The sequence below is a fragment of the Seriola dumerili genome, unplaced genomic scaffold (assembly GCF_002260705.1).
Source record: "Seriola dumerili isolate Sdu_G_001 unplaced genomic scaffold, Sdu_1.0 BDQW01000321.1, whole genome shotgun sequence".
Lineage (NCBI taxonomy): Eukaryota > Metazoa > Chordata > Actinopteri > Carangiformes > Carangidae > Seriola > Seriola dumerili.
The window spans coordinates 3,258,753-3,286,207 of record NW_019174576.1 but is presented as its reverse complement, the minus strand read 5'-3'; the positions used below and the strand labels follow the sequence as shown (position 1 = coordinate 3,286,207).

General features: G+C 37.3%; 2 protein-coding genes across 2 annotated transcripts in view; one reads left to right on the top strand and one right to left on the bottom strand.

Annotated features, from left to right (window-relative positions):
- Nucleotides 1-12,324, top strand: part of LOC111231898 (F-box-like/WD repeat-containing protein TBL1XR1) — a 47,704-nt gene extending 35,380 nt beyond the window's left edge. Inside the window, exons 3-16 of the mRNA XM_022759164.1 lie at nt 1,396-1,497; nt 2,087-2,232; nt 2,317-2,542; nt 2,826-2,958; nt 3,710-3,851; nt 4,398-4,461; nt 4,889-4,986; nt 5,122-5,182; nt 5,289-5,410; nt 5,734-5,808; nt 6,110-6,237; nt 7,112-7,277; nt 9,075-9,176; nt 9,294-12,324. Coding sequence (XP_022614885.1) covers nt 1,440-1,497; nt 2,087-2,232; nt 2,317-2,542; nt 2,826-2,958; nt 3,710-3,851; nt 4,398-4,461; nt 4,889-4,986; nt 5,122-5,182; nt 5,289-5,410; nt 5,734-5,808; nt 6,110-6,237; nt 7,112-7,277; nt 9,075-9,176; nt 9,294-9,320 — 1,548 coding nt within the window. The 5' untranslated portion in view covers nt 1,396-1,439 and the 3' untranslated portion in view covers nt 9,321-12,324. The remainder of the gene's footprint in view (nt 1-1,395; nt 1,498-2,086; nt 2,233-2,316; nt 2,543-2,825; nt 2,959-3,709; nt 3,852-4,397; nt 4,462-4,888; nt 4,987-5,121; nt 5,183-5,288; nt 5,411-5,733; nt 5,809-6,109; nt 6,238-7,111; nt 7,278-9,074; nt 9,177-9,293) is intronic.
- Nucleotides 12,325-15,495: 3,171 nt separating this feature from the next.
- Nucleotides 15,496-27,455, bottom strand: part of LOC111231910 — a 95,395-nt gene continuing 83,435 nt past the window's right edge. Inside the window, exons 18-20 of the mRNA XM_022759182.1 lie at nt 19,108-19,177; nt 18,897-19,000; nt 15,496-16,877 (exon numbers count right to left, since the gene is read on the bottom strand). Coding sequence (XP_022614903.1) covers nt 16,667-16,877; nt 18,897-19,000; nt 19,108-19,177 — 385 coding nt within the window. The 3' untranslated portion in view covers nt 15,496-16,666. The remainder of the gene's footprint in view (nt 16,878-18,896; nt 19,001-19,107; nt 19,178-27,455) is intronic.

Genomic DNA, 27,455 nt, shown 5'->3' with positions numbered 1-27,455 from the left:
GGGGGGGGGTGGGACACTGCAGACACTGAGCTCCAGGCACTACATGGCTGATTATTCTCAGGGGAAACAGGCTCTGAGCTGGTCCTTATTTGGAATCAGCTCTCTGGCTCTCACAGTTTTTAAAGTTGTAGTTCCCAATCCTTTTGGTTCATGAAACAGATAAAAGCTATGTTGAATCATGATCCTCTGCTATGTGCTTGGATGCACATGCAAGATGTCACAAGAGATGAGGCATCATAGTACAGTCCTGGTGGTTTGTCTCCTGCTTGTATTTTTCAGTTTGTAGTGGTTTAGTACTCGTAAAGGTGCATTAAATGATTTATAACTGGTCAGGTGGAGCAGAAGCAACTCAGGGTGTAGGTTTGATTTTTCAACCCCAAGGAAGTCCAGTGTTCTCGGTTTAAGAACTGCTGAGGAAAAATGCAATTCATAGATTTGTCATCACATCTCCAGTTGACTGCACTTCCTGAGCAGTAGTGGTACCACACATCAGCACACAGTCAGCATTTGCTTGTTTCATACGGGAAATACAGATGACAGATTGTAAACTCAACGACAATATACCTGATGTTAATTAGTATGTCACATTTTACTGTCCATCGGCTTCCCACTGAAACTGGAAGATTACACATGTTTTCAACCTGCCATTAACATCTAATCTGTATCTGGATACAGGAGAAAGTCAGCACCTTCACCTTTACACCTATTATTACACTTACTGTCTTGATTCTGCACCCATTGTGAATAGATCTCAAGATGACAATGATGTTGGCGGAGCTGACCGGTTTGTCAACCACATGTTGTGTCAGGGGAAGTGATGCGGGATATTCTTGAGGGATCACAGTGACAGACAGAGGCAGCAGTAGCTACATAGGCTACTTTTTGGAAGCTTTGTTAACTTACATTACTTGATTACTAATAAACTGAAAACAGCCACACTTGAATTGCAAGGGGTTTTGATTGGTGGGGATGTGTTGCTTTATATACCAATGAAATATGACCCAGGAAATCCAGTTGGGGTGATGAATCCATGAGTTTGGAGGCTTAACACACGCACTGCGATTTATAATACTATAAATTTATCAAAGTGGTAATCATTTAATCTTTCATTGTGACGATCGCAAGGTAACCGTAGACTGCGGTGTTCACATCACAATGTAATCTACCAGGAATGTGCTCTTGCGCCTTGCTGGTTGACATTCCATTGTGTTGTGGCAAAAGTTGAGGCAGGTTCAGATTTCACTGTGCTAATGTGGGTCTGAATGCAGCCTGATATTATAAGAAGTTAGTCTTAATTTAAGGTCGATGAAAACTGCTGACGTCTCGATATTTATTGCACTGTGGTCACATTTATTGTGTGTGTGGTCTTCATTGATGAATCTCTCTGTTTTTCAGGCTAGGTGTGTGCGTGCTGACCTCATGGTGTAACAGGAGTAAAGATGAGCATTAGCAGTGATGAGGTCAACTTCCTGGTCTACAGATACCTACAGGAGTCAGGTATCCTCTCAAGTCCTTATATTCATCATGTCTGCATTTCTCTTATTTAAAATGTTGAGCCACTGCGACTGTGGATATCAATTGACAGCATCATGTTGAATGCGTAACACTTATGTTATTATTTAATCAGATGATTTATTGGTTTGATATGGCAGCCGGCACACATAATTTGAAATTATGTAAAGTCTAGTGACAAGACTCATTATTTCTGCAGCACAAATCTGATCTATGGGAAGAATTTGCCAAATACATCACCATAAATTATTTTCCAATTTTTTTCATTTAGTAAAATTGATTAAAAGTTTACTAACAAGTAACTGAAACTGAAAATAAATGAAAAGTAAAAAAAAACAAAAAAAAAAACAGTAAAAGATAAATGTGAGGGGGAACATGATTTTGATATTTTTATTAAAAAGACAAAATAAATGCTACCTCAATAGTGTTATTAGTAATTTAGTACACAAACAATTAGTTTTATTATTCTTTTCTTTTATAGATATAGAGGAGCTAGATATAGAAATATGTTTTATTTGTGTGTGTGTGTACTCTCCATCTCATCTTCTCTCTCTCCCTGTCTTCTCCTCTCCAGGGTTCTCCCACTCAGCATTTACATTTGGTATAGAGAGTCACATCAGTCAGTCCAACATCAATGGTGCTCTGGTTCCCCCTGCTGCCCTCATCAGCATCATCCAGAAGGGCCTGCAGTACGTTGAGGCTGAAGTCAGCATCAATGAGGTGGGACACAAACAAGATTACAGAAAAACGTCTTTCCTCCTCCATGTGTTTCCTCTCTAAATGGTGACCCCTCCCATTCTCCAGGATGGGACGTTATTCGACGGGCGGCCCATTGAGTCTCTGTCCCTAATTGACGCGGTGATGCCGGACGTCGTTCAGACAAGGCAGCAGGCCTACCGGGACAAAATGGCCCAGCAGCAGGCTGCCACTTCAGCACCGGCATCAGCCACTGGAGGCAGCATCGCCGGCAATGCTAAGAACGGAGAGAATACTGCCAACGGGGAGGAGAATGGAGCCCATGCCTTAGCAAGTGTGTAATATGACAGAAGCATTGTGCAATGGTAGTTCGTTACCTGTGGTGACAAAGCTACTTCTCACTTTATGAAAAAGTGTTTTCATTCGGCATGAAAATTAATATTTGACCTTGGGAATACGAGTGTTACAAAGTGGAATTAAGTGAACATACAGTTAAAATTAGTTTGACTGTTTCGTCAAGCTACTCTTATAAGTGTAAGGACAATATACTGCCTGTATGCTGTTGGCTTGTTGACATTTTTCCTAACTGTGCGTTACCCACCAAACTCTGTGCGCAGACAACCACGCAGACCTGATGGAGGTGGACGGAGACGTTGAGATCCCTCAGAACAAGGCCATGGTCTTGAGGGGCCATGAGTCAGAGGTCTTCATCTGTGCCTGGAACCCAGTCAGCGATCTGCTGGCGTCAGGGTGAGTCACCTTCCCTTGCATACCTCGCTCCTGTGACTCCTGTGGTCTCTCACTTTTTATAATTAAAACCAGTGAATACTCATAGTTTTAATATGAATTCTGTGCTTTTGTGCCTTGCTTACTCAAAAACTACAGACTACGGCTTCAGTGATAGCTAGGGTTGCAACAGAAGATTATTTAGATTATTGATTTATCTGTTGCTTATGTTTTCTATAAATGATGTAATCTGCAACATGTCAGAAAACGGGGAAAAGGCCTATTTCCCAAAGCCTAGAGTGAAATCTTCCTTCTATTGTTCATACTAAAGCACAATACCCATTATTATTATTATTATTATTATTATTATTGTTGTTATTATTGTTATTATTATTGTTGTTGTTGTTACTACTCCCACTCTTACAGTGGAATAAAACAGAGGAGAAACTGGAGCCAGCTTGATAATTAACTGAAGTAATTATGTGCTGTTATTTTTCTGTTGATTTATTAATTGACTTTCTGTGGTATGGTTTTATGATTGTGTTATCGTTTTGTGCAAATCATAATTAAAAAAAAAACTAATAAAGAGGAGTTAAAAGTGGAGATAAAAATTAAATCAAATAAGGAATAATACCTCACTGCTGAAACTTCAGAATGCTGTATAAAACAACAACCATTGTGGTAACATACTTGGTCTGTGATAGTCAGTTAGGCTAATGTCTATATGTTGTCCAGGACAGACAGTTGCCTAAATGTCCGTGTCTGTCTGTCTCAGGTCTGGTGATTCGACGGCTCGCATCTGGAACCTGAGCGAGAACAGTACAAGCAGCTCCACACAACTGGTCCTGAGACACTGCATACGAGAGGGAGGACAGGACGTCCCCAGCAACAAAGATGTCACCTCACTAGACTGGAATGTAAGGACACTAACACACACACACACACGCGCGCATATACAACAATAAAACATGCAGGACACTGTTGTGTACATACAGTAATGCACTGCATGTTCAGTCCTGTAAACACCAGGATGGCAAATTACACAACGCTTCCATCACAGAGGAACTCCCAACAAGCACTGAACATAACTTTTGACGATATCTAACAGCGGAATATCACAGAGTGGAATTTTCCTTCAGTTCAGCCAATGGGCTGCAAAACCGAGCCAAGGGCAGAGGCAAAAATTTCCTGGAAAGCGTCCATGCTGATGGAAAACACAGGCCTCTTTTATAATAACCAGCTGAATCACAGCAAATGTTCATTCAGCCTGGACTCTTCAGGCAAATACTGCGGCTGAAAAAGACAACATGGGTCTGTAAACATGTCTGATCTTGCTTTGAAGGAAAACTCATCTGTTTGACAGGAATAGACACACACACACACACACACACACACACACACACACACACACACACACACACACACACACACACTTGACACTTCTCTCTCTTTCTCTCTGACAGAGCGAGGGCACACTTTTAGCAACAGGCTCCTATGACGGATTTGCCAGAATATGGACCAAGGATGGTGAGATGACTTCAATTTATGGAACTAAATCTAAAGAAACCCCTGTGAAAAATATTGTTTCAACTTTCAGTTCTCTGTAATATAAAATTGTTTTCTTATAAATATTTGTGTACTAGCAAGTGTTAAAAATTAACAAGTATTGCCATGGAAACCCTAATGATGTTTATAGTGTGATGTTTCTTGATGCTTTAATTAATTACTGAACCTGTAGTACAGTATGTACACCACATGGCTCAGTTAATCCTTGTACAATGCTCCCACCTAGCGGCAAGTTTGCATACTACTGCTGGATCATTTCGTCTAGGTTGCTGTGTGTTTTCCATCAGGCGATGACACATTTTGTTATTTAAACTCTTAGTGGCTTCTTGTTGTTGTTTAATGTGGAGTTCTTGGAGATTTCATTTACTTTCTGTTTTCTGCTCCACAGGTAACCTGGCCAGTACACTTGGCCAACACAAAGGTCCCATCTTTGCCCTCAAGTGGAATAAAAAAGGCAATTTTATCCTCAGTGCAGGAGTAGACAAGGTAAACCAGAATCAGAAGTTGACACATTAAAAAAAATGTTGCATAATTTCTCATGAAATCTTTCAGTTATTAGGTTAAGTTGCACTTGCACAGTCATTGTTAGCTCTAACTGTACTTGAACATATTTCCTCCCAGACAACAATCATATGGGATGCCCATACAGGAGAAGCCAAACAACAATTTCCCTTCCATTCAGGTATAAAAGCATCTTCACCACTGTTCCACTTCCAGTTTTGTATTAGCTGTCAACCTGGTTGTAGTGTCTCAGTATAATTCGTCATCCCTGTTTTCATCTCCCACAGCTCCAGCACTAGATGTGGACTGGCAAAGCAACAATACGTTTGCCTCCTGCAGTACAGACATGTGCATCCACGTCTGTAAACTAGGACAGGACAGACCCATTAAAACATTCCAGGGACACACAGTGAGTGGTTTGTTTGTGTGCGATTGCATATTCAGTCCCTCATCATTACTGTTGCATAACTTTTGAAAGGTCCAAAGCGCCCAAAGGAGATTGAACATTTTTAACTGTCACTGTTCAAATGAATAGTTGGTCTAAACTGGTTTGGATGAGAGTATTTGTAAGTATCACATTGGCATTAGGTTTAACATAATGACCTCAAGATGAATTTTGCATTTTTAGCGTTTACTTTTGCCTTCATTTCAAATGCTATCTTGGAGAAACGCCAGACGACATAAAAGCACGACTCACTGTACTCACCTACGCTCCTTTTTCTCTTTCTTCAGAATGAAGTAAATGCAATCAAGTGGGATCCCACAGGGAACCTGCTAGCCTCCTGCTCAGATGACATGACGTTGAAGGTGAGCTGAGAGATAAATAACCTGGTGAAATATTGGACATCTTGTGCCATTTTTCTCACTGTTACCCTTGACCTGAAAGTGCTGGGCCATAAAGAAAGTAATGATGTATTCATGGTGGCTGGGGGCAAGGAAAATCCATCTCACTGACCCTTAAATCCCAATCCTAATTTTACTGCTCGACTGAAAAAAGCCAGATGTTTTTCTTTGTGTAATTGCTGTATGTGCACCTGCAACTTGAAAATTCATTAAAGTAATTGATAAAGTTGTTGATCTTTGCTTTGGGGTTTGTGTGTTTTTTCAGATCTGGAGTATGAAGCAGGACTCATGTGTCCATGACCTGCAGGCCCACAGTAAAGAAATCTACACCATTAAGTGGAGTCCCACCGGCCCTGGAACCAACAATCCCAGTGCTAACCTCATGCTAGCCAGGTTGTGTGTCTATTACAAACAAAAACATCATCAGTAATGTTATGTTAGTTAGAAACCTAAGAAGGAAATAAGTACACTCTAGCCTTTTTAACTTGCTGTACAAGGTAGCATTTGCTTTACTTAATTAGCCTACTGGTTATTGTGCTAGCCAATACATTTGATTTGGAGCTAGAGCTGTCCCCCTAAAATTGAAAGGAAAAGTTTTGCAGTTCACACATGTTGTGAGTTTGAACATTCTGGTGTCCTACAAGGAAAAATACTGTGGGCTTTGGGAATGAAAATGCTAACATTATTAAATTAAATGCTCACTTTATTTGTTTTCCTTGCTCGCTGTTGAAATTCATGAAAGCCTCCAAATTGCAATTCAGAGAACATTACTTGGATTTTTAGCATTTAATGATTATAGCTCAAAAAATGTTCAGTACACAGTGCAACTGCAATCTAAATGGTGGGATTGCTATCTAACTAGCAACCTGTCTTATAGATTTTACTTAATATTAGTAGTTCTATGTGACAGTATATTAAATTTGTGTGTTTCTCCCTGGATTTTTTTCAGCAGCGTCTCCACTTTATCTGTCATTTCCAATTAAAAGCTCTCTGCAGAGTGGTGTAATTGCGACTGCATGACATTGCAATGGCTGCAATAATTTTATGATTGCATACTGTTGTTTTTGACTTGACTACTCGAAAAGTTTTAATAATGTCATACAATCTGATGTCTAACACGAATGAAACTTGCAACCTGTATCTGTCCACATTTCTGCATAGTAAATTTTCATTGTTGAGATAACTCTCTCATTCTTACTGTGCGTATGTCCTGATCCAACAGCAGCACCTTCGTGACCCTGTTTATCCCTGTCTCCTACTTCCACAGTGCATCGTTTGACTCCACAGTTCGTCTTTGGGACGTGGAGAGAGGCATCTGTATCCATACGCTGACTAAACACCAGGAGCCAGTCTACAGTGTGGCTTTCAGCCCTGATGGTCGGCATCTGGCCAGTGGCTCCTTTGACAAATGTGTGCACATCTGGAATACACAGGTAGGTGGAGAATGTGTATGTAACTTGTACAACTCAAAACTCTGAATAGCCTTTTAAAGGTGGAGTTCTGTTGATATTTGAACTCAACAGCAAAACAAATACACCCCTCCCCTCAGTGCTCCAGTCCAGAATACGCATCCACTCATGGATGCGTATTGATAAAGCAACGATAGAATGGTGGAATGCAGAGTGTCTTATGCAGCATGGAAGTGGATACTATACCAAATGTAATAATGAAAATCGCCATAAAAAAAATGACATGCACACAAACAGCACCATCAACACAGCGGAGTAAAAACTAAAGAGAGTTAGTTCAGATTGTTTTATACAAAACTACAGTGACAGTAGAGAGGGTAGTAGGTTTGTAGCTAAGCTAATAACAAAGGTAATGTTACATAGCATAGCATTTCGAATTATGCATCCAACCAAATAAATCCACTGTGCTCGCAAACTTGTGTCTTTAGGTCTTCGCGGCTATAAACCCTGTCGCATGTTGTACAGACAAATATCATGATACAGAGAAAACAACGAGGAAGCAAACTTGCTGCCATTGCTGCTGCAAAGCCAACGTGCAGAGATGACAACATGGTTTCCCAGTGTCGTGTCCCAGTCCCAGCACAACAGTGATACTCTAAACTCTCGTGCTACTATAGCTAATGCCACACCAACAACGTACTGTATCTTTGCAAACTAGAAAGTAAGCTAAACATCTGTGGGCAAGTGATTTAAAATCACCAGACACAAATACGACACTGGTACCGACCAGTTGGGGTTAGGTATTAAAAACATTAGCAAACAGGACAAAACAATGCTGACCTATTGGCTCTGTGAAACATAGCAAAATTAATGTTACCTACCTGTCAAATGGAAACAGAAACCTCTACATCTGTCTTCATGCCTCTCAGCTCTCTGAGGTTTCTCCAGCAGGGCTTCTGGGACAAATCCTAGTGGGCTGGTGGACCGTCAAAACATCCATAAAGTTTTTACTGGCCCAGTCAGTCTCTTTACCAGCCCTCTCTGTGTGCGTGTCATTCAGGTTGCTGGCCAGTCCCAGTGGATAAGTCGAGGCCTGAATTTCTTTCCCAGCCTAACTCTTTGTTCTCCACTGTTGGGAAACCTCATCGATGTCAGTGCGGCTCTTTGCCCTTGCCTGATCATAGCACTTATTTTTCAATTTTTGTTCTTCTGATTTTCTCTTCTATGGCTGTCCCTCAGCCATCTCTCCATCTTGGCAATGCAATTATGATGTGGCGTACACTGCCGCCGGTAGATGTTCCTTCCATGCACTTGCCTTAATGTTTCCTTCAGTCCCTCGTCTGCAGTGGCAACCAATCTCATTCGAAACTCTCCACAGTCTGGTAGGCCGCTCCTTCTGCTTCCCCTGGTAATCCTTAAATTGACACCATCCATTAAAATGTGCAAATACCGTCTCTTTCTCCAACTGCCCCCTTTCCCCCATCTCTCCTCTTCTTCTTTCCCTTGTCCTGTACACAAGCACAAGCACCCTCGTTCCTGATTGGCTGGAGTAGTGTTATGTTACTTGGTCCAAGCCACTTTGTTTATTTCCCATTTACAGAGCCAGGGCTATGTAGGAACATCAGATTTTTTTTCACCACACACACACAACGGACAGCTCTGGGACCATGAGGAGATCTTCACTGAATCTGACAAAAAGTGTATTGGATTGGAATCGCTCACTCCACCTTTAATTCCTTTTTGATAACAGGAATTTCCAAAAACAAGTAGGTTTTCTTGAAAACTGTTAAAAAATAATTCTTCTATCGCTTGTGTCTGCAGACGGGCGCTTTAGTCCACAGTTACAGAGGGACGGGGGGAATCTTTGAGGTTTGCTGGAATGCAGCAGGGGACAAAGTGGGAGCCAGCGCATCAGACGGATCTGTAAGTCTACACAGGACTGTTTGGATGGAAGTTTATCGGCGTGTCTTCTTGTCTCTAGCTTTTCTTGTCAGTTTTCTTTCAGTTCTTCAGACCGATCTCTTTGCTCTCCCTTCTCAGGTGTGTGTACTAGACCTCCGGAAATAGTACTGCTGTTTGTTGGAAGCCATGGACCGACCATGAATGTGTACATAGCCAAATGACTGTCCCTGCCTGCCCTGCGTACTGCTCATGCTTACGACTATGGCCCCGCCCACCGACAAACAGGAAGCAGGAAACAGGAACAGGAAGCAAGCACCCGACACAGCAGGTCCAGACGCAGGGATGAACAGATGGACGGACGAATGGACAGACAGACAGACAGACAGACAGACGGATGGATAAGCGGGCAGATGGATGCGCCCCTCTCTATCTGTGGAGACTCTTACAGAGATGCAGAAGGGACGCAGTGGAAAAAAAGAAAAAACTGAAAAAAAAAAAAAGTTACAGATCGTATATGTACCAAATTTGGAAGCTATTTTGCTTTTTTGATCTTTAAACCATGCTCATCGTCATCAAAATGAAAAACAATGAAAAAAGTGTTGATCTTTGTTACTAGCTGGATCTCATTGTGCAGACATATCAACTTCTCCACCATAAAACAGGATGGCACTTAGTTTTTTTAAATTTCAGATCTCTTGTTTCAATGTTTTTATATTTTCTATCTTTGGGGGAGGGGGCGGGGGCCGGTCAGGTGAGAGTTTTATTAAGTGGAGAATTACATACACACAGATACACTCGAACATGCACACCAAACTGTTCTCATAAACTGTGTCCTCGTCATGATTTCAAACCGACGTGACAAACCTAAAGGCTTTTTTTCCCCCCATGTATTACACTAGTGGTTTCTGCAGTTGTGAGTGGGTCAAAATGCAGTAATTCTTGTGTCGTCTTTTTCCAGACGAGAAACTCTGGATTCTCCTCATACACCCACCTGGGCACATGACACTGATGATGTACATCTAGATGCTTTAAAAACAGCTGTTTTGTGCACTATTTGATCTAGATGGTTCGATCCACAGCTCTCCTCTCTGGATTCTCATAGCAGCTACACGTCTGATTGGATAAAATTGAAATTGGCAAGAGGCTGACTGTTCCCTCCACTTGTCTGAATGTTCAAGGCTGTTCTGAGTTTTGGGTAACGCAGCAGTACGTCAGGTCTCATCTCAAATCAGATTGTCAGTTCTTTTGTACCTTTTACTAAAAACCATACAGATTTACATCATAATCATCCTAATAACTCTGAATAGTGTCCTCCTTTATGCTGATTTCATCAGACTGGAAACATTTCTAATTTGATCCATGGACACCTTCAAAAGGCTTCAAATCAAACCCACATGCCCTAAGGTGGTGTGGTGAAATACGTCAGCTGATCGTCCCATTAAAAGTGTTTTGCTACTTTTAGCTTCCACAGATTGAAGATTCTCAGAGGTAGATTCTCCAGGGGGCAGAAATAATCTCAGCAAGTTAAACCGCAGAGGGCAGAGCCAAAGAGAAAATCCACCAAGTACAAGAGGACATAGCTAATGTTACAGACGCTAGAGCTCTACTAGGACATAAAAGCTGTGTTCAAAATCACTCCCCTGTTCATTATTTCCTACACATGTAATTTCGTGTCAACTCAGTATTTTATTCTATAGCGAGCAGAGAATTGAGATTTTGGAGGCACAACTGAAATTTTTGCAGCTATCAAATGCGGCACACTATGGGATTGTTAGCAAAGTAGCGTGCTTGACATGGACGCTGTACTGTCTTTGTTTCGTTGGGAATTTTTAGGGAAATATATAAATACATACATGTTAGAATACGCTCAGATGAAATGGCAGTGAGTAAATGAAGTGCAGTGTAAAGTAAACAGAAAGTGGTTTTGGACACAGCCTCAGTGTAGCTGTCTAAGCTTGCTGGTTTAGCTAGGCTTCCGTCTTCAAAGTCGCCATACCTGCCTGAAGTAACGAGGTTGTCTGTTTGTTCTGTCTCCTAATTGCTGTGTCATGAATGAATGGGAAAATTTCATCACCAATAATATCTTTTAAATTGTATTTTGACCAAAGTTTTGTCTTGAAAATTCAAATCAGCCAGTTTGCATCTTCCACTGTGGGAAACTTGTGTTCCTTGGCTCCACTCTGTTGGACGTTTAATTTAAACAGTGACTTAATTAATACTCCAGAGCAGCTCTGCCTCCAAGACTTGTGTAACTGAAATTTTAAACTGCTGATATTTTTTTATTTTACACTTTTAACAACACATTTTTCTGGCCTGGCGTGGAGGGCTTCAGTGTGACAGGCATCAGGCTGCTTTGCACAGGAAAAGAAAGAGACACATTCTTTTCACCTTCACACATCACAAAAATACTTAAAATCACCTTCTCATGCCTGTGTACACGCAGACATAAGGGATAGTATTTTCTTTTCCTGTTGAATCTTACTGATTGATCTCTGGAACGAGGTTGCTATTCAGAAACAAGCCCATAAGCTGATCAAACAAGAAAGCAATATCTGAACATTTTAATTTTATCTGCTTTTATTACCAGGTGTGGTGAATAATGTGGGGGAATAACGACACTGCAGCTATGCTGTTCATAACCCAGTTGGAGCGTTAAAGGACATAAACAAACCAGATGTAAAATCTCTGTCTAAAGATCAAATGTAGAGTCTGTTTCCCACAACATGACAGTCATGGTGAATTAAAACCAGAAAGCGACAAGCTGTACTTTTAATGTATTTTAATTCATCTACCCTCTCACCTTCATTATTGGTTCTTCACCAAAATTCTGCCCATGTTTTATTGAGGTTCCCTACTGACAAAACATTTTATACTCTTTTAAAGACAAATTTAAAGTTACATTTTTGTAATTTCTTTGTAGATTTGAAAAAGAAGTGAATTAATGACTTATTGGCAGTGTTAATTTACATGTTCTATAAATTTTAAAGATTTTGTTTTTTTTGTTTTTTTTTTACTTTGATGCTATTGCAAATAGTAAAGGTTGACCCTGTAATGTAAGGCTTACTGAGCTGAGCTGTCATTCTGAAGGCACCTTGCCTGGGAAGTTTTTCCCAGGAGCAAATTACCACTAAATTTGTCTATGTTTTAATAAAGAAATGTTTGACTTTTTCTTTTTGCTTGAATCTTTTTGGGAAGCCTTGTCCCAGGAAACTCCTCTTGGCTTATACAGAAGACAAATTGAATAAAATTGTAATTTTCCAATCAAGCCAAGACTCTGGGGAATTTTTCCGTCCCCTCTTTTCTCGTAGGTAAAGTCGGGAGTTGTACAGATGTTCTGAGTAGAAAGTTGCTCTGGAAGCAAATATAATCACGTTGGTTCAGTATGGAGTCATATTTGTGTCCAAATTCTGAGTGCGCAGTCGGACATTTTGAGCCCGTAAACAGATTTTCTTCAGTCAATTACATTTTATAGAGAAACCTCGATCTCACAAAGAGTAATTTCATTTGAAAACAAATGTATTCTCTGCTCAGTAAATGTGTTTGTGTGGCTGTTATAGTTCACATAAGTGCACATTAATATACTTTCACGTTTTGTTTTTTTTTCCAAACCTTTGAACACTTGCTCCACAGTGTCTGTATGCTTTGTGCACTCTGAAGTTTTCCGTGCACTCTTGTAAAACCTGGTAGTCGTACAGTGTGCTTCCATTTTAGCCAATTAGATATATGAAGTGGGTGATTTCTGATTGGCTGTTTTTATCTCCAATACAATCACTGGTCACAAAGGAAGTAGGGAAGCACTTTCTATAAAATAAAATGTATGTGCATGTGAAATGGGCTAAAAATGTCCCATCACACACTCCCTCAACAGAGACAAATGCAGTTTCATACTTGAGCTTAACCTCAGTGGCTGGAGCCAAAGAACCATGTTTTCTATGGTAATATTTGACTGAAGCCAGCTGATCGATCAAGTCGTTATCATATATTTGTAATTGGATTTTAACCCAACATTTCAAGTTTGAACATGTTGTGAAAGTTTAAGCTTTAGTTTGGCATCACTGAGGTTTGATTAAACCAAAATCTGCCTCCAGAGCACCTCTGCTCCTCACAAACGTTTGTACAACTACGACTCAACATCTTCTCCTGTATCCACTGTAATAAATTGGAGATTCCTACTAATGGCGTTACGGAGAGTTTATGTGTTCCTACTAAGAGTCCTGTGTGATATTTAACTGTTTTTTCTTCCCTGTATTTGAAGCACTTGAGCCAATGGTTACCAAATCCCAAACATTCATGCAGAGATCTCACAGGCTCCATGCCATCCTTAGGTCTGTGCAACACTGTGTCTGGGTAAACATGGCCAAAGTCAGCCTTTGTGCCTCTGTGTCGCCATAACAGAGCATCATGTCAGCCCAGCAGCATCTCTCTCCGATGGGTCTTAGCCTTTGTTTGTTTTTGTTTTTTTTTTCTTTTTTTTCTTTTTGCAACTCGCATCACATCGATCTGTTATCATTTAAGTCAGATCCGTGAAACAAAAGTCCAGAATAAAATATATTTTGATAAGAGTTTTGAGTTTTTATTTGTGTGTGTAGAAATGCTGTGTAGAGGTGCTGAAATAACACCATGGAGTAGGAGGACTCATGAAACCTTGTTTTATTCATGTTAAAACACAAAACATAATTTACTTCAGTGGCTTTTAATAAACAAATAAAATGTTGACTTCAAAGAGCTTAAACCTCCCTCATGGCAACATCCTCATGCTGGTGCTTTCTGTGGTGAAATTAAAACGGCATGCTTCACTGTTTTCAAAGTGGGAGAAAGGGAATATTTTTTTCACTTCTCATTGTTACTTGACAGGAAGTTGCAGCTATTTGGATTCTTGTTTCTCCTAATTAAAACCTAATAGCAGAGTACCACTGGTGGACCTTAATGTAATGGATTTGATCCTACTCCAGATGAAACAAAAAATAGACTTAATGAGACTAAAGGTTGTTGAAATGCCCTGTTAAATCCAACAGAGCAGAGATCAGTAGCTCCCACCAGATGCTTTGTAGACTTTAGAGAGGTTCTCACAACTGAAGAAAGAGAGGCTTCGGTGGAGAAAGGTGATGATGGTAGAGGAGGAAGAGCCCATCACAAGTCTCAGATTCACTCTGAGTGTTCAGGAAAAGGAGCAGTCAATCATGTGCGAGGAGGCGCGTGGTTTGAGTTTTGCTGTGTGCAAGCAGTGGACAACAGAGCCAGTTTAAAGTGCCTGACGTCCTGGCTCTTCACTTTAGAGGCCAGGCTGTGAGACTCTCCAAGAGGAACTTCACCCAACTGCCTCCACATCATTTTCTGAAAAAGCAGCATCACCAAAATCCTTTAAGCAGTGGCTGCAGAAGATACTGAAGTTTAGACTAGATAAGAACCAGGATCAGATGGAGAGCAACAGGCTGGAGGAGCGCAAGTGGGAGGCCTGTAAGGACAGGAGAGTTTGAGCGTAACCGCATGTCCAGAAGCAGCAGCCTGAAAAAAATCCACCTCTGAATGGAAGTGATCTTGCTCAACTCCCAGTCTGTGATAGTATGACAGCGACAGTGAGGAGGAGGAGGAGGCTGCTCACTCTTTTTCCCTCCTTCACCTCTCCACCTCTCTCCCACCCCCTTCCCTCTTTGTCTCCTTCACTCTCTCCTTCTCTCCACCCACCCCACTCCTCTGTCTTTCCTCTATCTCCTTCACCCTGACCCCACTTGAAAGGTCACACTGGATCACAACTAGTTATTCTAAAAATAATTGTATCACTCTGTCATTTTCTGACTTGATATTGAGGCTTATTTTTGTGTTAGGAGGAGAAAACTTGGTGGATTTGTGAACATGCATGTGAACTTGCAAACAAACTAATGGGAACCACCACCAATGGTGGGTGAAGAAAAGGTTGGGACCCCTGCAGTAGAGTATTATGATTTAGATTTTCGTGACAAATCATGGTTATGAAGCGAGTCCTCTGAGTCTAAGGAACCCACATGACAATGTCCTCAAACAATTAGCTGTAAAACCTACTAATTTCATGATGATAGAGCTTAAGTGAACCTAATAATATACATTCTCAATTAAATAACTGTTATACTCTGCATGGTGCGTTGATAGTGGTTCAGCTTACAGTATATTATAGTCTTTAGTATTTAATTAAAATATATATACATGTGTAAATATAGAGCTATAATTACAGTTATTCAACACCTGGGACCAGATGCATAGATCTTTGTATGCACAAAGACTGAAATATGCGCATTTATTTTTTATTATTTATTATTTATTTAATAGTATTTATTATTTTTATAAATCTGACAGACATGGTTGTGTTTTATCAGTACCTGTGTCTACTCTATCTGTCTTACAGGCCATTCAAACATGCAGACACGAAGGCTGCTGTTTATTGTGAATGGGAGCTGGCATTGCACCACAGCAGACAGCTCTGTGCTGCACGTTGTTGAAACTGATATAACCTAATTAGTATTGCAGTCCTGTATCTCCACTGGAAGTGCAGCGATAAATAAGTCTGTGCTTCAGGTTACGTTGGAATTAAAATGAACGTGATTGGCTCTCGCCTGGCTGTCACTCACACTGGATCAGAGGATATTTGAATAAAGTTGAGTCTTTCTAAACTTTCCACTGCAGTTCAGCTGAGTGCATTTTCAGTCTCTGTAGCACCAAAGATAAAATAGTTTCTGGCATGATAATCTCACCACGTGTTTACAGCCATTTACAATCATTTGGCTTTAGCTATGTTGTTATCTTAGCAATTACCTTGATGAGTATATTACTCTAACTGATATTATAAGCGGTGGCTGCATTATTATTTTACAGACTGTTGTGTAAACTCCAAAAAAACCCCCAAAAAACCAAACATTATACAGAATAAGTGAAAGTGGAAAACAATCTAAATGTTTTATTATACGATTTCGCTTCTCGTCATGTTTTTCATCTCTGCCTTATAATACCAAACTGAGGATTTTTCTAATAATCAATGTGTACACCTGGTTTGAAGTATCTGTGAGATGCACACATTTAGTTTCACCATCACAAGCTAATGCATGGGAAATGGTGTATGAATGTTTTTTGTGCGTACACCTTTATACATCTGGCTCCAGGTGTCTGATGGGAAAATCCTGTCACACAAGAATGTTTTCAGTTGAAAAAAACAAATAAAGCAAAACAAAATAATAAAAAATAAATAAACAACTAACAAAACAATAAGAAAAGAAAAGCACTTGTATAGTACATAAACAGAGATGGCCACTGGGGTTAGACAAGGAAAAGAGTGACCCCTACAGGTCTTGCACCATTTGGCACACTATTAGATTGAGTCATCATGGGAAAGTGCAAAAACACAATGCTTACCTTTAAAGTTTTCAGATTGTATCAAGAGTTTGTTAAGTATGAATACAAGATAAAAAGCACTTTGCTAAGCTTTAGATTTTTGGCAATTACCACTCATTCTGGTCCATCTTTCTCATGTGGCTGCTTGAGGATCAGAGCAGCACAGACAGGTTGGCTGCTGTTGAGCTCCCGGTCACATTCTGGTCGTGTGGTTCATGACTGTGGCTGTAGAAAGGCAGGTAATGAGCCACATCGGCCAGGGTCTGCAGGACATCATAGGTTACTGCAAATAGGAAGTAGGTGGGAAGCAGCCAGGTTAGGCTGAAGACGCAGTCGCCCACTGGCAGAGGGACTGCAAGGTGTCTGGAAGGGGAGAGAGAGAGAAAGGGGGCATTTCATTCCTTTCATAATGCGCAGACATAATAAATTATGTTAAATTATTCATCTGTGCAACCAAACAATCAAACTGACAGAACTTTATTTTCAATTGTAATGGAGATCCCATTGTTTTGAAATCAGACCGCACCAAATAGACTGATCTCCTAGACATGTAGTTTATTTTAATTTCATGGAAAGGTGCCATGGAGGAAAACTTTATGTTAGAGTCAAATCACAACTTACAAGCAGCTATTTACTTATTTCTTATTATTAGGTGCTGGTCACCCCAAGGTCAAGGCTTGTGACTAAAGGTGACCGGGCGTTATTAGAGCCCCGGCACTCTGGAACTCTCTCCCTACTCAAATCAGACACTGTAACTCTTTAAGTTCCTTTAAATCTCTTCTTAACACACATTTCTTTGTCTTAGCCTTATGCAATGTCTGATTTGTGTTTTATTTATATTGTTTTATCCCTAATTATTGTTTTTACATATTTCATTGCTGTCAGATCTATTCGCATAATGTTCATTTGTGATGTTTTTTATTATGCTGTATTATTATGCTTTATCATTATTTCCTAATATGTTTCCTAAAAATAGCAGAGCACAGAGACAGATTTATGTCGGATGCCTCCCCCAACGCCTTACCCACAGCTGTAAATTAATTGCAAGGCCTGGTGTTTGCATTCAAAGACCTTTTTGGAGCAAACAGAGATAAAATGGGATTAGGGATCAACTGCTAATGGCCCTGGAGAGTCACAATTGAGAGGCCCTTCTAGCAGCAGGGGGCTGCTGCCCTGCTTTGACTGTTGGTTGACCTCTAAAACTGTCTTTCAGCCTACATGGAAATACATACAGAAGGATCTCAAGATGGGATTAAAAGGCAAATGGAAATTCAACACTGGTCTTTTGAGCTTGACAGAGTGAGGATAGAACCTCCACACTTCAATGTTGAACACATGACCTCTTCACAGCTACTCCCCCAGATATCTCAGAACCCCCTCCCTCCGGTTGCCTCTCCTCTTCTCTGCTCCAGAGACTCTTTCAAGAAAACATGTCATTTTAAAACATGCCATGACTTCATTCCTTTTCTAATGTGTACATTTGTATTCTAACTTGTACCAGAAATTGTCATTGCATACTTTCCCTGCCGAATTTCAGTATTGCGTTCATTTTCATTCACAGTAGCATAATTGTGTAGTGTTTGCTGTGTTACTGTTGTGTCAGACTTTGTTAGAAGTCTGTAGCAATAAATGTTTTTAAGGATAAAGTTGTTGTTTTCTGTAACTTTTAGTCACTTCACGTATCCGACTCCTGTGTTGGTTCTTCTACCTACGTTCAGTTCGTTTGTGGGTCATAGACAGTTAGTTTTATTGTGCTGACTCTGAAATTATATCACTGGTCAAATAATTGAAATGGTTCTGCATGATAATTCTGATCAATGCCATAATGATTTTTTCCTACACTTGTAATTTGTAACTTTATTGACCATATACTATATGTTGAAATGTATCCTTGTCTGTAGTAAAATCTAGTAAAATTTTCCAGAAACTTAAGATATTAGGAATTTGCAGACAGGCTATTTGTAAGTTTTCTCTGTGGCAATTGTCGCTTGACAAGAACTTTGGACATCATTGCGTTTACAAGACAAGAGGTTATAATACGCCCTCTGAGCAGCAGACTGGAGGCTGTAGTGAGTTGTTATCAGAAAGTGATTAAAAAAGACGGCTAGCTGGTGTGATGTAATGGAGACAAGAGTTAACATTCTTGTTGCTTTCCAGTGCTGGAGACAGCTCTTGGTGAGTAAAGGAATGTGGTTTGAACTCGCAACGTTTGCCTTAGCTGCTAACGCTAGCTATGTAGCAATAGCAAAACTTACAATTAACTCCTTTAAAGTTCATACTTAAGTCCATAGTGAAATGTGATGAGAAACTGTCATTTATCCAACAAAAAACAGCCCAAGGCCCCACATTACAGATGTATTTAGAAAAAGCAAAGGTACTCACTGGAATCTGTCTTCTCTGGATTCTCTCAGCATGATGAAAACAAACAGTCCCACTTCGGTGTTGAGAGAGAATGACACAACTTTGTCCAACATGACAACAAAACCCTAAAGAAAACAGAAAACACTTATGACTGCTGGAATTCCAGTCGAGAAGTTCATTACCGTCAACATAATAATCTGCACTTATTACTATTAGCGTTTGTGTTATTTACCCTGGGATCACACACTGACACGATAAAGATGACACCAAATCCAAGCAGTGACATGAATCCTTTAGCCATGCTGGAAGAAAACAGAGGAGCATATAATCAGCTTAATGAGTCGACATTAACATCTGAAAAGTGTTTTTCAGATAAATCATACGTCACGCACAGATCCTCCTCTTCATTTATGTGAAGGGAGACAGATTCAATAATGAACCAGCCAGTAAACAGCCTGTGTAATAGGCAGTGAAACTTTGTGCCTGAAGCAAACAGTGTAATACAGTTTTTAATGTTTGCTTTAAACCATGATTATGATGAGACAGTAACATTTTTCAAATAAGCAATAACTTCCCTGCAGTATGATATGATTTGTGCAATGTTTGTTGGAAGGTAAAATAACAGCTTTTGAAGTGTTGGAGTTTTTTTAGCTCAAACATTTGGATTTTGATGTACCAACTTTTTTGGGGGTAGTTTGAAGAGCTTTTCAACTCATGGCACAAATTAGATGTACAAACTGGAAAGTAAAACAATGTGAGTTACAAGAAAAAAACTTCAGTGGAGTGGACTGGTGGAGACAACAGCTCAAAGGGCCCTACATATACTGTCACATTGTCTTTGGAGTGAGCATTTATGTAGTAATTGGGAGAAGAGAAAGACAGTAGACAACATTTATGCTCCAGATAAAATCCAGATACGATTTAATACACTTTCTATTATGCTTAATGAGTCTTCATTAGATCACAGATCTGATTGCAATTTGTCTTGGTCAAGGCCAGCCCTGCTCCAGCCCAGACAGTGGTGATAATGCTTTTTTGTAACCGCTACAAAAATACCAGAGGAAAAAATAGAATTAAAGCCTTGTGGTTGTATACCTCCACCAACCAGCCAAGTTGGAGGAACTGTGGTCACAGTCTCTGCTTCCTGAGTTACGGCACTGAAAAATGAAAGTGCATTATGAACATTTTGATGTCACAGTGACGTTAAACTTTGATCATTTGGATATAAAATGTCATCACTTCATTTGATCCTTTTTTATCATTTTATAGATATTTGGGTTAAAATTACGTTTCATGCCTTACTATACTATGACGTTTTTTTTACATTTTTGTGACTTACTTTACTATGACGTTTTTTTTTAACGTTTTTATGACTTAATATACAATGACGTTTTTTGACATTTTTTAGCCTTACTATGCTATGACGTCTATACGCCTTACTATAGTATGATGTTTTTTGACATTTTTTTGCCATACTATACTACGATGTTTTTTGACATTTTTTTTGCCATACTATACTATGACGTTTTTTGACATTTTTTAGCCTTAATATACTATGACGTTTTTTGACATTTTTTAGCCTTACTATGCTATGACGTCTATACGCCTTACTATAGTATGATGTTTTTTGACATTTTTTTGCCATACTATACTATGATGTTTTTTGACATTTTTTAGCCTAACTATATTGTGACGTTTATACGCCTTACTATACTATGATGTTTTTTGACATTTTTTAGCCTAACTATATTGTGACGTTTATACGCCTTACTATACTATGATGTTTTTTGACATTTTTTAGCCTAACTATATTGTGACGTTTATACGCCTTACTATACTATGATGTTTTTTGACATTTTTTAGCCTAACTATATTGTGACGTTTATACGCCTTACTATACTATGATGTTTTTTGACATTTTTTAGCCTAACTATATTGTGACGTTTATACGCCTTACTATACTATGATGTTTTTTGACATTTTTTAGCCTAACTATATTGTGACGTTTATACGCCTTACTATACTATGATGTTTTTTGACATTTTTTAGCCTAACTATATTGTGACGTTTATACGCCTTACTATACTATGATGTTTTTTGACATTTTTTAGCCTAACTATATTGTGACGTTTATACGCCTTACTATACTATGATGTTTTTTGACATTTTTTAGCCTAACTATATTGTGACGTTTATACGCCTTACTATACTATGATGTTTTTTGACATTTTTTAGCCTAACTATATTGTGACGTTTATACGCCTTACTATACTATGATGTTTTTTGACATTTTTTAGCCTAACTATATTGTGACGTTTATACGCCTTACTATACTATGATGTTTTTTGACATTTTTTAGCCTAACTATATTGTGACGTTTATACGCCTTACTATACTATGATGTTTTTTGACATTTTTTAGCCTAACTATATTGTGACGTTTATACGCCTTACTATACTATGATGTTTTTTGACATTTTTTAGCCTAACTATATTGTGACGTTTATACGCCTTACTATACTATGATGTTTTTTGACATTTTTTAGCCTAACTATATTGTGACGTTTATACGCCTTACTATACTATGATGTTTTTTGACATTTTTTAGCCTAACTATATTGTGACGTTTATACGCCTTACTATACTATGATGTTTTTTGACATTTTTTAGCCTAACTATATTGTGACGTTTATACGCCTTACTATACTATGATGTTTTTTGACATTTTTTAGCCTAACTATATTGTGACGTTTATACGCCTTACTATACTATGATGTTTTTTGACATTTTTTAGCCTAACTATATTGTGACGTTTATACGCCTTACTATACTATGATGTTTTTTGACATTTTTTAGCCTAACTATATTGTGACGTTTATACGCCTTACTATACTATGATGTTTTTTGACATTTTTTAGCCTAACTATATTGTGACGTTTATACGCCTTACTATACTATGATGTTTTTTGACATTTTTTAGCCTAACTATATTGTGACGTTTATACGCCTTACTATACTATGATGTTTTTTGACATTTTTTAGCCTAACTATATTGTGACGTTTATACGCCTTACTATACTATGATGTTTTTTGACATTTTTTAGCCTAACTATATTGTGACGTTTATACGCCTTACTATACTATGATGTTTTTTGACATTTTTTAGCCTTAATATACTATGACGTTTTTTGACATTTTTTGCCATACTATACTATGACGTTTTTTTCCATTTTTTGCCGTACTATAATGATGTTTTTTGACATGTTTTAGCCTAACTATACTGTGGTGTTTATACGCCTTACTATACTATGATGTTTTTTGACATTTTTTTGCCATACTATACTGTGACGTTTTTTAAAATTTTTTGCCATACTATACTATGACGTTTATACGCCTTACTATACTATGATGTTTTTTGACATTTTTTCGCCATACTATACTATGACATTTTTTGCCATTTTTTGCCATACTATACTATGACGTTTTTTGCCATTTTTTAGCCTCCCTATACTATGACGTTTGTACGCCTTACTATACTATGATGTTGTTTGACATTTTTTTGCCATACTATACCATGACGTTTTTTGACATTTTTTTGCCATACTATACTGTGACGTTTTTTGAAATTTTTTGCCATACTATACTATGACGTTTATACGCCTTACTATACTATGACGTTTTTTGACATTTTTTTGCCTTACTATACTATGACGTTTATGCGCCTTACTATACTATGATGTTTTTAGACATTTTTTCGCCATACTATACTATGACATTTTTTGCCATACTATACTGTGACGTTTTTTGAAATTTTTCGCCTTACTATACTATGACGTTTTTTGACGTTATTTTGCCTTACTATACTATGACGTTTATACGCTTTACTATACTATGATGTTTTTAGACATTTTTTGCCTTACTATACTATGACATTTTTTGACATTTTTTACCATACTATACTATGACGTTTTTTTGCCATTTTTTGCCATACTATACTTTGACGTTCATACGCCTTACTATACTATGATGTTTTTTGACATTTTTTGCCTTACTATACTATGACGTTTATACGCTTTAATATAATATGACGTTTTTTGAATTTTTTTGCCATACTATACTGTGACGTTTTTTGAAATTTTTTGCCATACTATACTATGACGTTTATACGCCTTACTATACTATGATGTTTTTTGACATTTTTTCGCCATACTATACTATGACATTTTTTGCCATTTTTTGCCATACTATACTATGACATTTTTTGACATTTTTTGCCATACTATACTATGACGTTTTTTGACATTTTTTTGCCTTACTATACTATGACGTTTATACGCCTTACTAAACTATGATGTTTTTTGACATTTTTTGCCTTAATATACTATGACATTTTTTTACTTTCTATACTATGACGTCTATACGCCATACTATACTATGACGTTTTTTGCCATTTTTTAGCCTTAATATACTATGACGTTTTTTGAAATTTTTTGCCATACTATACTATGACGTTTTCTAGACGTTTTTAAGCCTGAATATACTATGACATCTATACGCCTTACTATACTATGACGTTTTTTGCCATACTATACTATGATGTTTTTTGACATTTTTTATCCTCACTATACTATGACGTTTATAAGCCTTACTATACTATGATGTTTTATGACATTTTTTCGCCATACTATACTATGACGTTTTTTGACATTTTTTGCCATACTGAACTATGACGTTTTTTGACATTTTTTTGCCATACTATACTATGACGTTTATACGCCTTACTATACTATGATGTTTTTTGACATTTTTTTGCCAAACTATACTATGACATTTTTTGCCATTTTTTTGGCATACTATACTATGACGTTTTTTGACATTTTTTAGCCTCACTATACTATGACGTTTGTACGCCTTACTATACTATGATGTTTTTTGACATTTTTTTGCCATACTGAACTATGACGTTTTTTGACATTTTTTGCCATACTGTACTATGACGTTTTTTGACATTTTTAGCCTCACTATACTATGACGTTTATACGCCTTACTATACTATGATGTTTTTTGCCATTTTTTGCCTTGCTATACTATGACATTTTTTGACTTTCCATACTATGACGTCTATACGCCATACTATACTATGACGTTTTTTGCCATTTTTTAGCCTTAATATACTATGACGTTTTTTGAAATTTTTTGCCATACTATACTATGACGTTTGTAGGCATTTTTTTGCCATACTATACTATGATGTTTTTTGCCATTTTTTATCCTCACTATACTATGACGTTTATACGCCTTAATATACTATGATGTTTTTTGACATTTTTTCGCCATACTATACTATGACGTTTTTTGCCATTTTTTGCCATACTATACTATGACGTTTTTTTGACATTTTTTAGCCTTAATATACTATGACGTTTTTTGCCATTTTTTTGCCATACTATACTATGATGTTTTTTGACATTTTTAAGCCTCACTATACTATGACGTTTATAAACCTTACTATACTATGATGTTTTATGACATTTTTTTGCCATACTATACTATGACGTTTTTTGCCATTTTTTGCCATACTATACTATGACGTTTTCTAGACATTTTTAAGCCTGAATATACTATGATGTTTTTTGACATTTTTTAGCCTAACTATACTGTGACGTTTATACGCCTTACTATACTATGATGTTCTTTGACATTTTTTTGCCATACTATACTATGACATTTTTTGACATTTTTTAGCCTCATTATACTATGACATTTGTACGCCTTACTATACTATGATGTTTTTTGACATTTTTTTGCCATACTACACTATGACATTTTTTGACATTTTTTAGCCTCACTATACTATGACGTTTGTACGCCTTACTATACTATGATGTTTTTTGACATTTTTTTGCCATACTATACTATGACGTTTTTTGCCATTTTTTGCCATACTATACTATGACGTTTTCTTGCCATTTTATGTACTGACGTTTTTTGACATTTTTTTGCCATACTATACTATGACGTTTATACGTCTTAATATACTATGATGTTTTTTGACATTTTTTTGCCTTAATATACCGTTTGTAAACTTTACTTTAATATTACTTACTGTTAAACTTGAGGGTAGTACAGTGGTTAGAGGTGTTACCTTTCATTCCAAGGATCGATGGTTCAAGTCCTGGTTAGGAATATCTTGTGTGATGCTTTTTGACATTTTTTTGCCTTAATATACTATGATGTTTTTTGACATTTCCTGCCTTACTATACTATGATGCCTATGTGTTTCACTATACTCTGACGTTTGTAAAGTTTCCATTATTATGGCTTACTGCTAAGCTTGAGGGTAGTACAGTGGTTAGAAGTATTGTCTTTCATTCCAAGGGTCGATGGTTCAAGTCCTGATTAAGAATATATTGTGTGATGTTTTTTGACATTTTTTTGCCTTAATATTCTATGACGTTTTTTGACATTTCCTGCCTTACTATACTATGATGCCTATGTGTTTCACTATACCCTGGCGTTTGTAAAGTTTCCTTTATTATGGCTTACTGCTAGACTTGAGGGTAGTACAGTGGTTAGAAGTATTGCCTTTCATTCCAAGGGTCGATGGTTCAAGTCCTGATTAGGAATATATTGTGTAACGTTTTTTGACATTTTTTAGCCTCACTATACTATGACGTTTATACGCCTTACTATACTATGATGTTTTTTGACATTTTTTTGCCAAACTATACTATGACGTTTTTTGCCATTTTTTTGGCATACTATACTATGACGTTTTTTGACATTTTTTAGCCTCACTATACTATGACGTTTATACGCCTTACTATACTATGATGTTTTTTGACATTTTTTTGCCAAACTATACTATGACGTTTTTTGCCATTTTTTTGGCATACTATACTATGACGTTTTTTGACATTTTTTAGCCTCACTATACTATGACGTTTATACGCCTTACTATACTATGATGTTTTTTGACATTTTTTTGCCAAACTATACTATGACGTTTTTTGCCATTTTTTTGGCATACTATACTATGACGTTTTTTGACATTTTTTTGCCATACTATACTATGACGTTTTTTGACATTTTTTAGCCTCACTATACTATGACGTTTATACGCCTTACTATACTATGATGTTTTTTGACATTTTTTTGCCAAACTATACTATGACATTTTTTGCCATTTTTTTGGCATACTATACTATGACGTTTTTTGACATTTTTTAGCCTCACTATACTATGACGTTTGTACGCCTTACTATACTATGATGTTTTTTGCCATTTTTTATCCTCACTATACTATGACGTTTATACGCCTTAATATACTATGATGTTTTTTGACATTTTTTCGCCATACTATACTTTGACGTTTTTTGCCATTTTTTGCCATACTATACTATGACGTTTTTTGACATTTTTTAGCCTCACTATACTATGACGTTTGTACGCCTTACTATACTATGATGTTGTTTGCCATTTTTTTGCCATACTAAACCATGACGTTTTTTGCCATTTTTTTGCCATACTATACTGTGACGTTCTTTGAAATTTTTTTGTCATACTATACTATGACGTTTATACGACTTACTATACTATGATGTTTTTTGACATTTTTTGCTATACTATACTATGACGTTTTTTGACATTTTTTTGCCTTACTATACTATGACGTTTATACGCCTTAATATACTATGATATTCTTTGACATTTTTTCGCCATACTATACTATGACGTCTTTTGACATTTTTTGCCATACTATACTATGAAGTTTTTTTACATTTTTTGCCATACTATACTATGACGTTTTTTGCCATTATTTTGCCATACTATACTATGACGTTTATACGCCTTACTATACTATGATGTTTTTTGCCATTTTTTGCCTTACTATACTATGACATTTTTTGACATTTTTTGCCATACTATACTATGACGTTTTTTGCCATTTTTTTGCCATACTATACTATGACGTTTATACGCCTTACTATACTATGATGTTTTTTGCCATTTTTTGCCTTACTATACTATGACATTTTTTGACATTTTTTGCCATACTATACTATGACGTTTTTTGAAAATTTTTTGCCATACTATACTATGACGTTTTTTTACATTTTTTTGCCATACTATACTGTGACGTTTTTTGAAATTTTTTGCCATGCTATACTATGACGTTTTTTGACATTTTTTTACCTTACTATACTATGACGTTTATACGCCTTAATATACTATGATGTTTTTTGACATTTTTCGCCATACTATACTATGACATTTTTTGCCATTTTTTGCCATACTATACTATGACGTTTTTTGACATTTTTTGCCATACTATACTATGACGTTTTTTGACATTTTTTTGCCTTACTATACTATGACGTTTATACGCCTTACTATACTATGATGCTNTGATGTTTTTTTGCCATTTTTAGCCATACTATACTATGACGTTTTTTGACATTTTTATGCCATACTATACTATGATTTTTTTTGCCATTTTTATGCCTTCCAATACAATTTCATTTGATTCCTTACCATATTATGACGTTTTTATGACCTTTTATGCCTTAATATACTATGA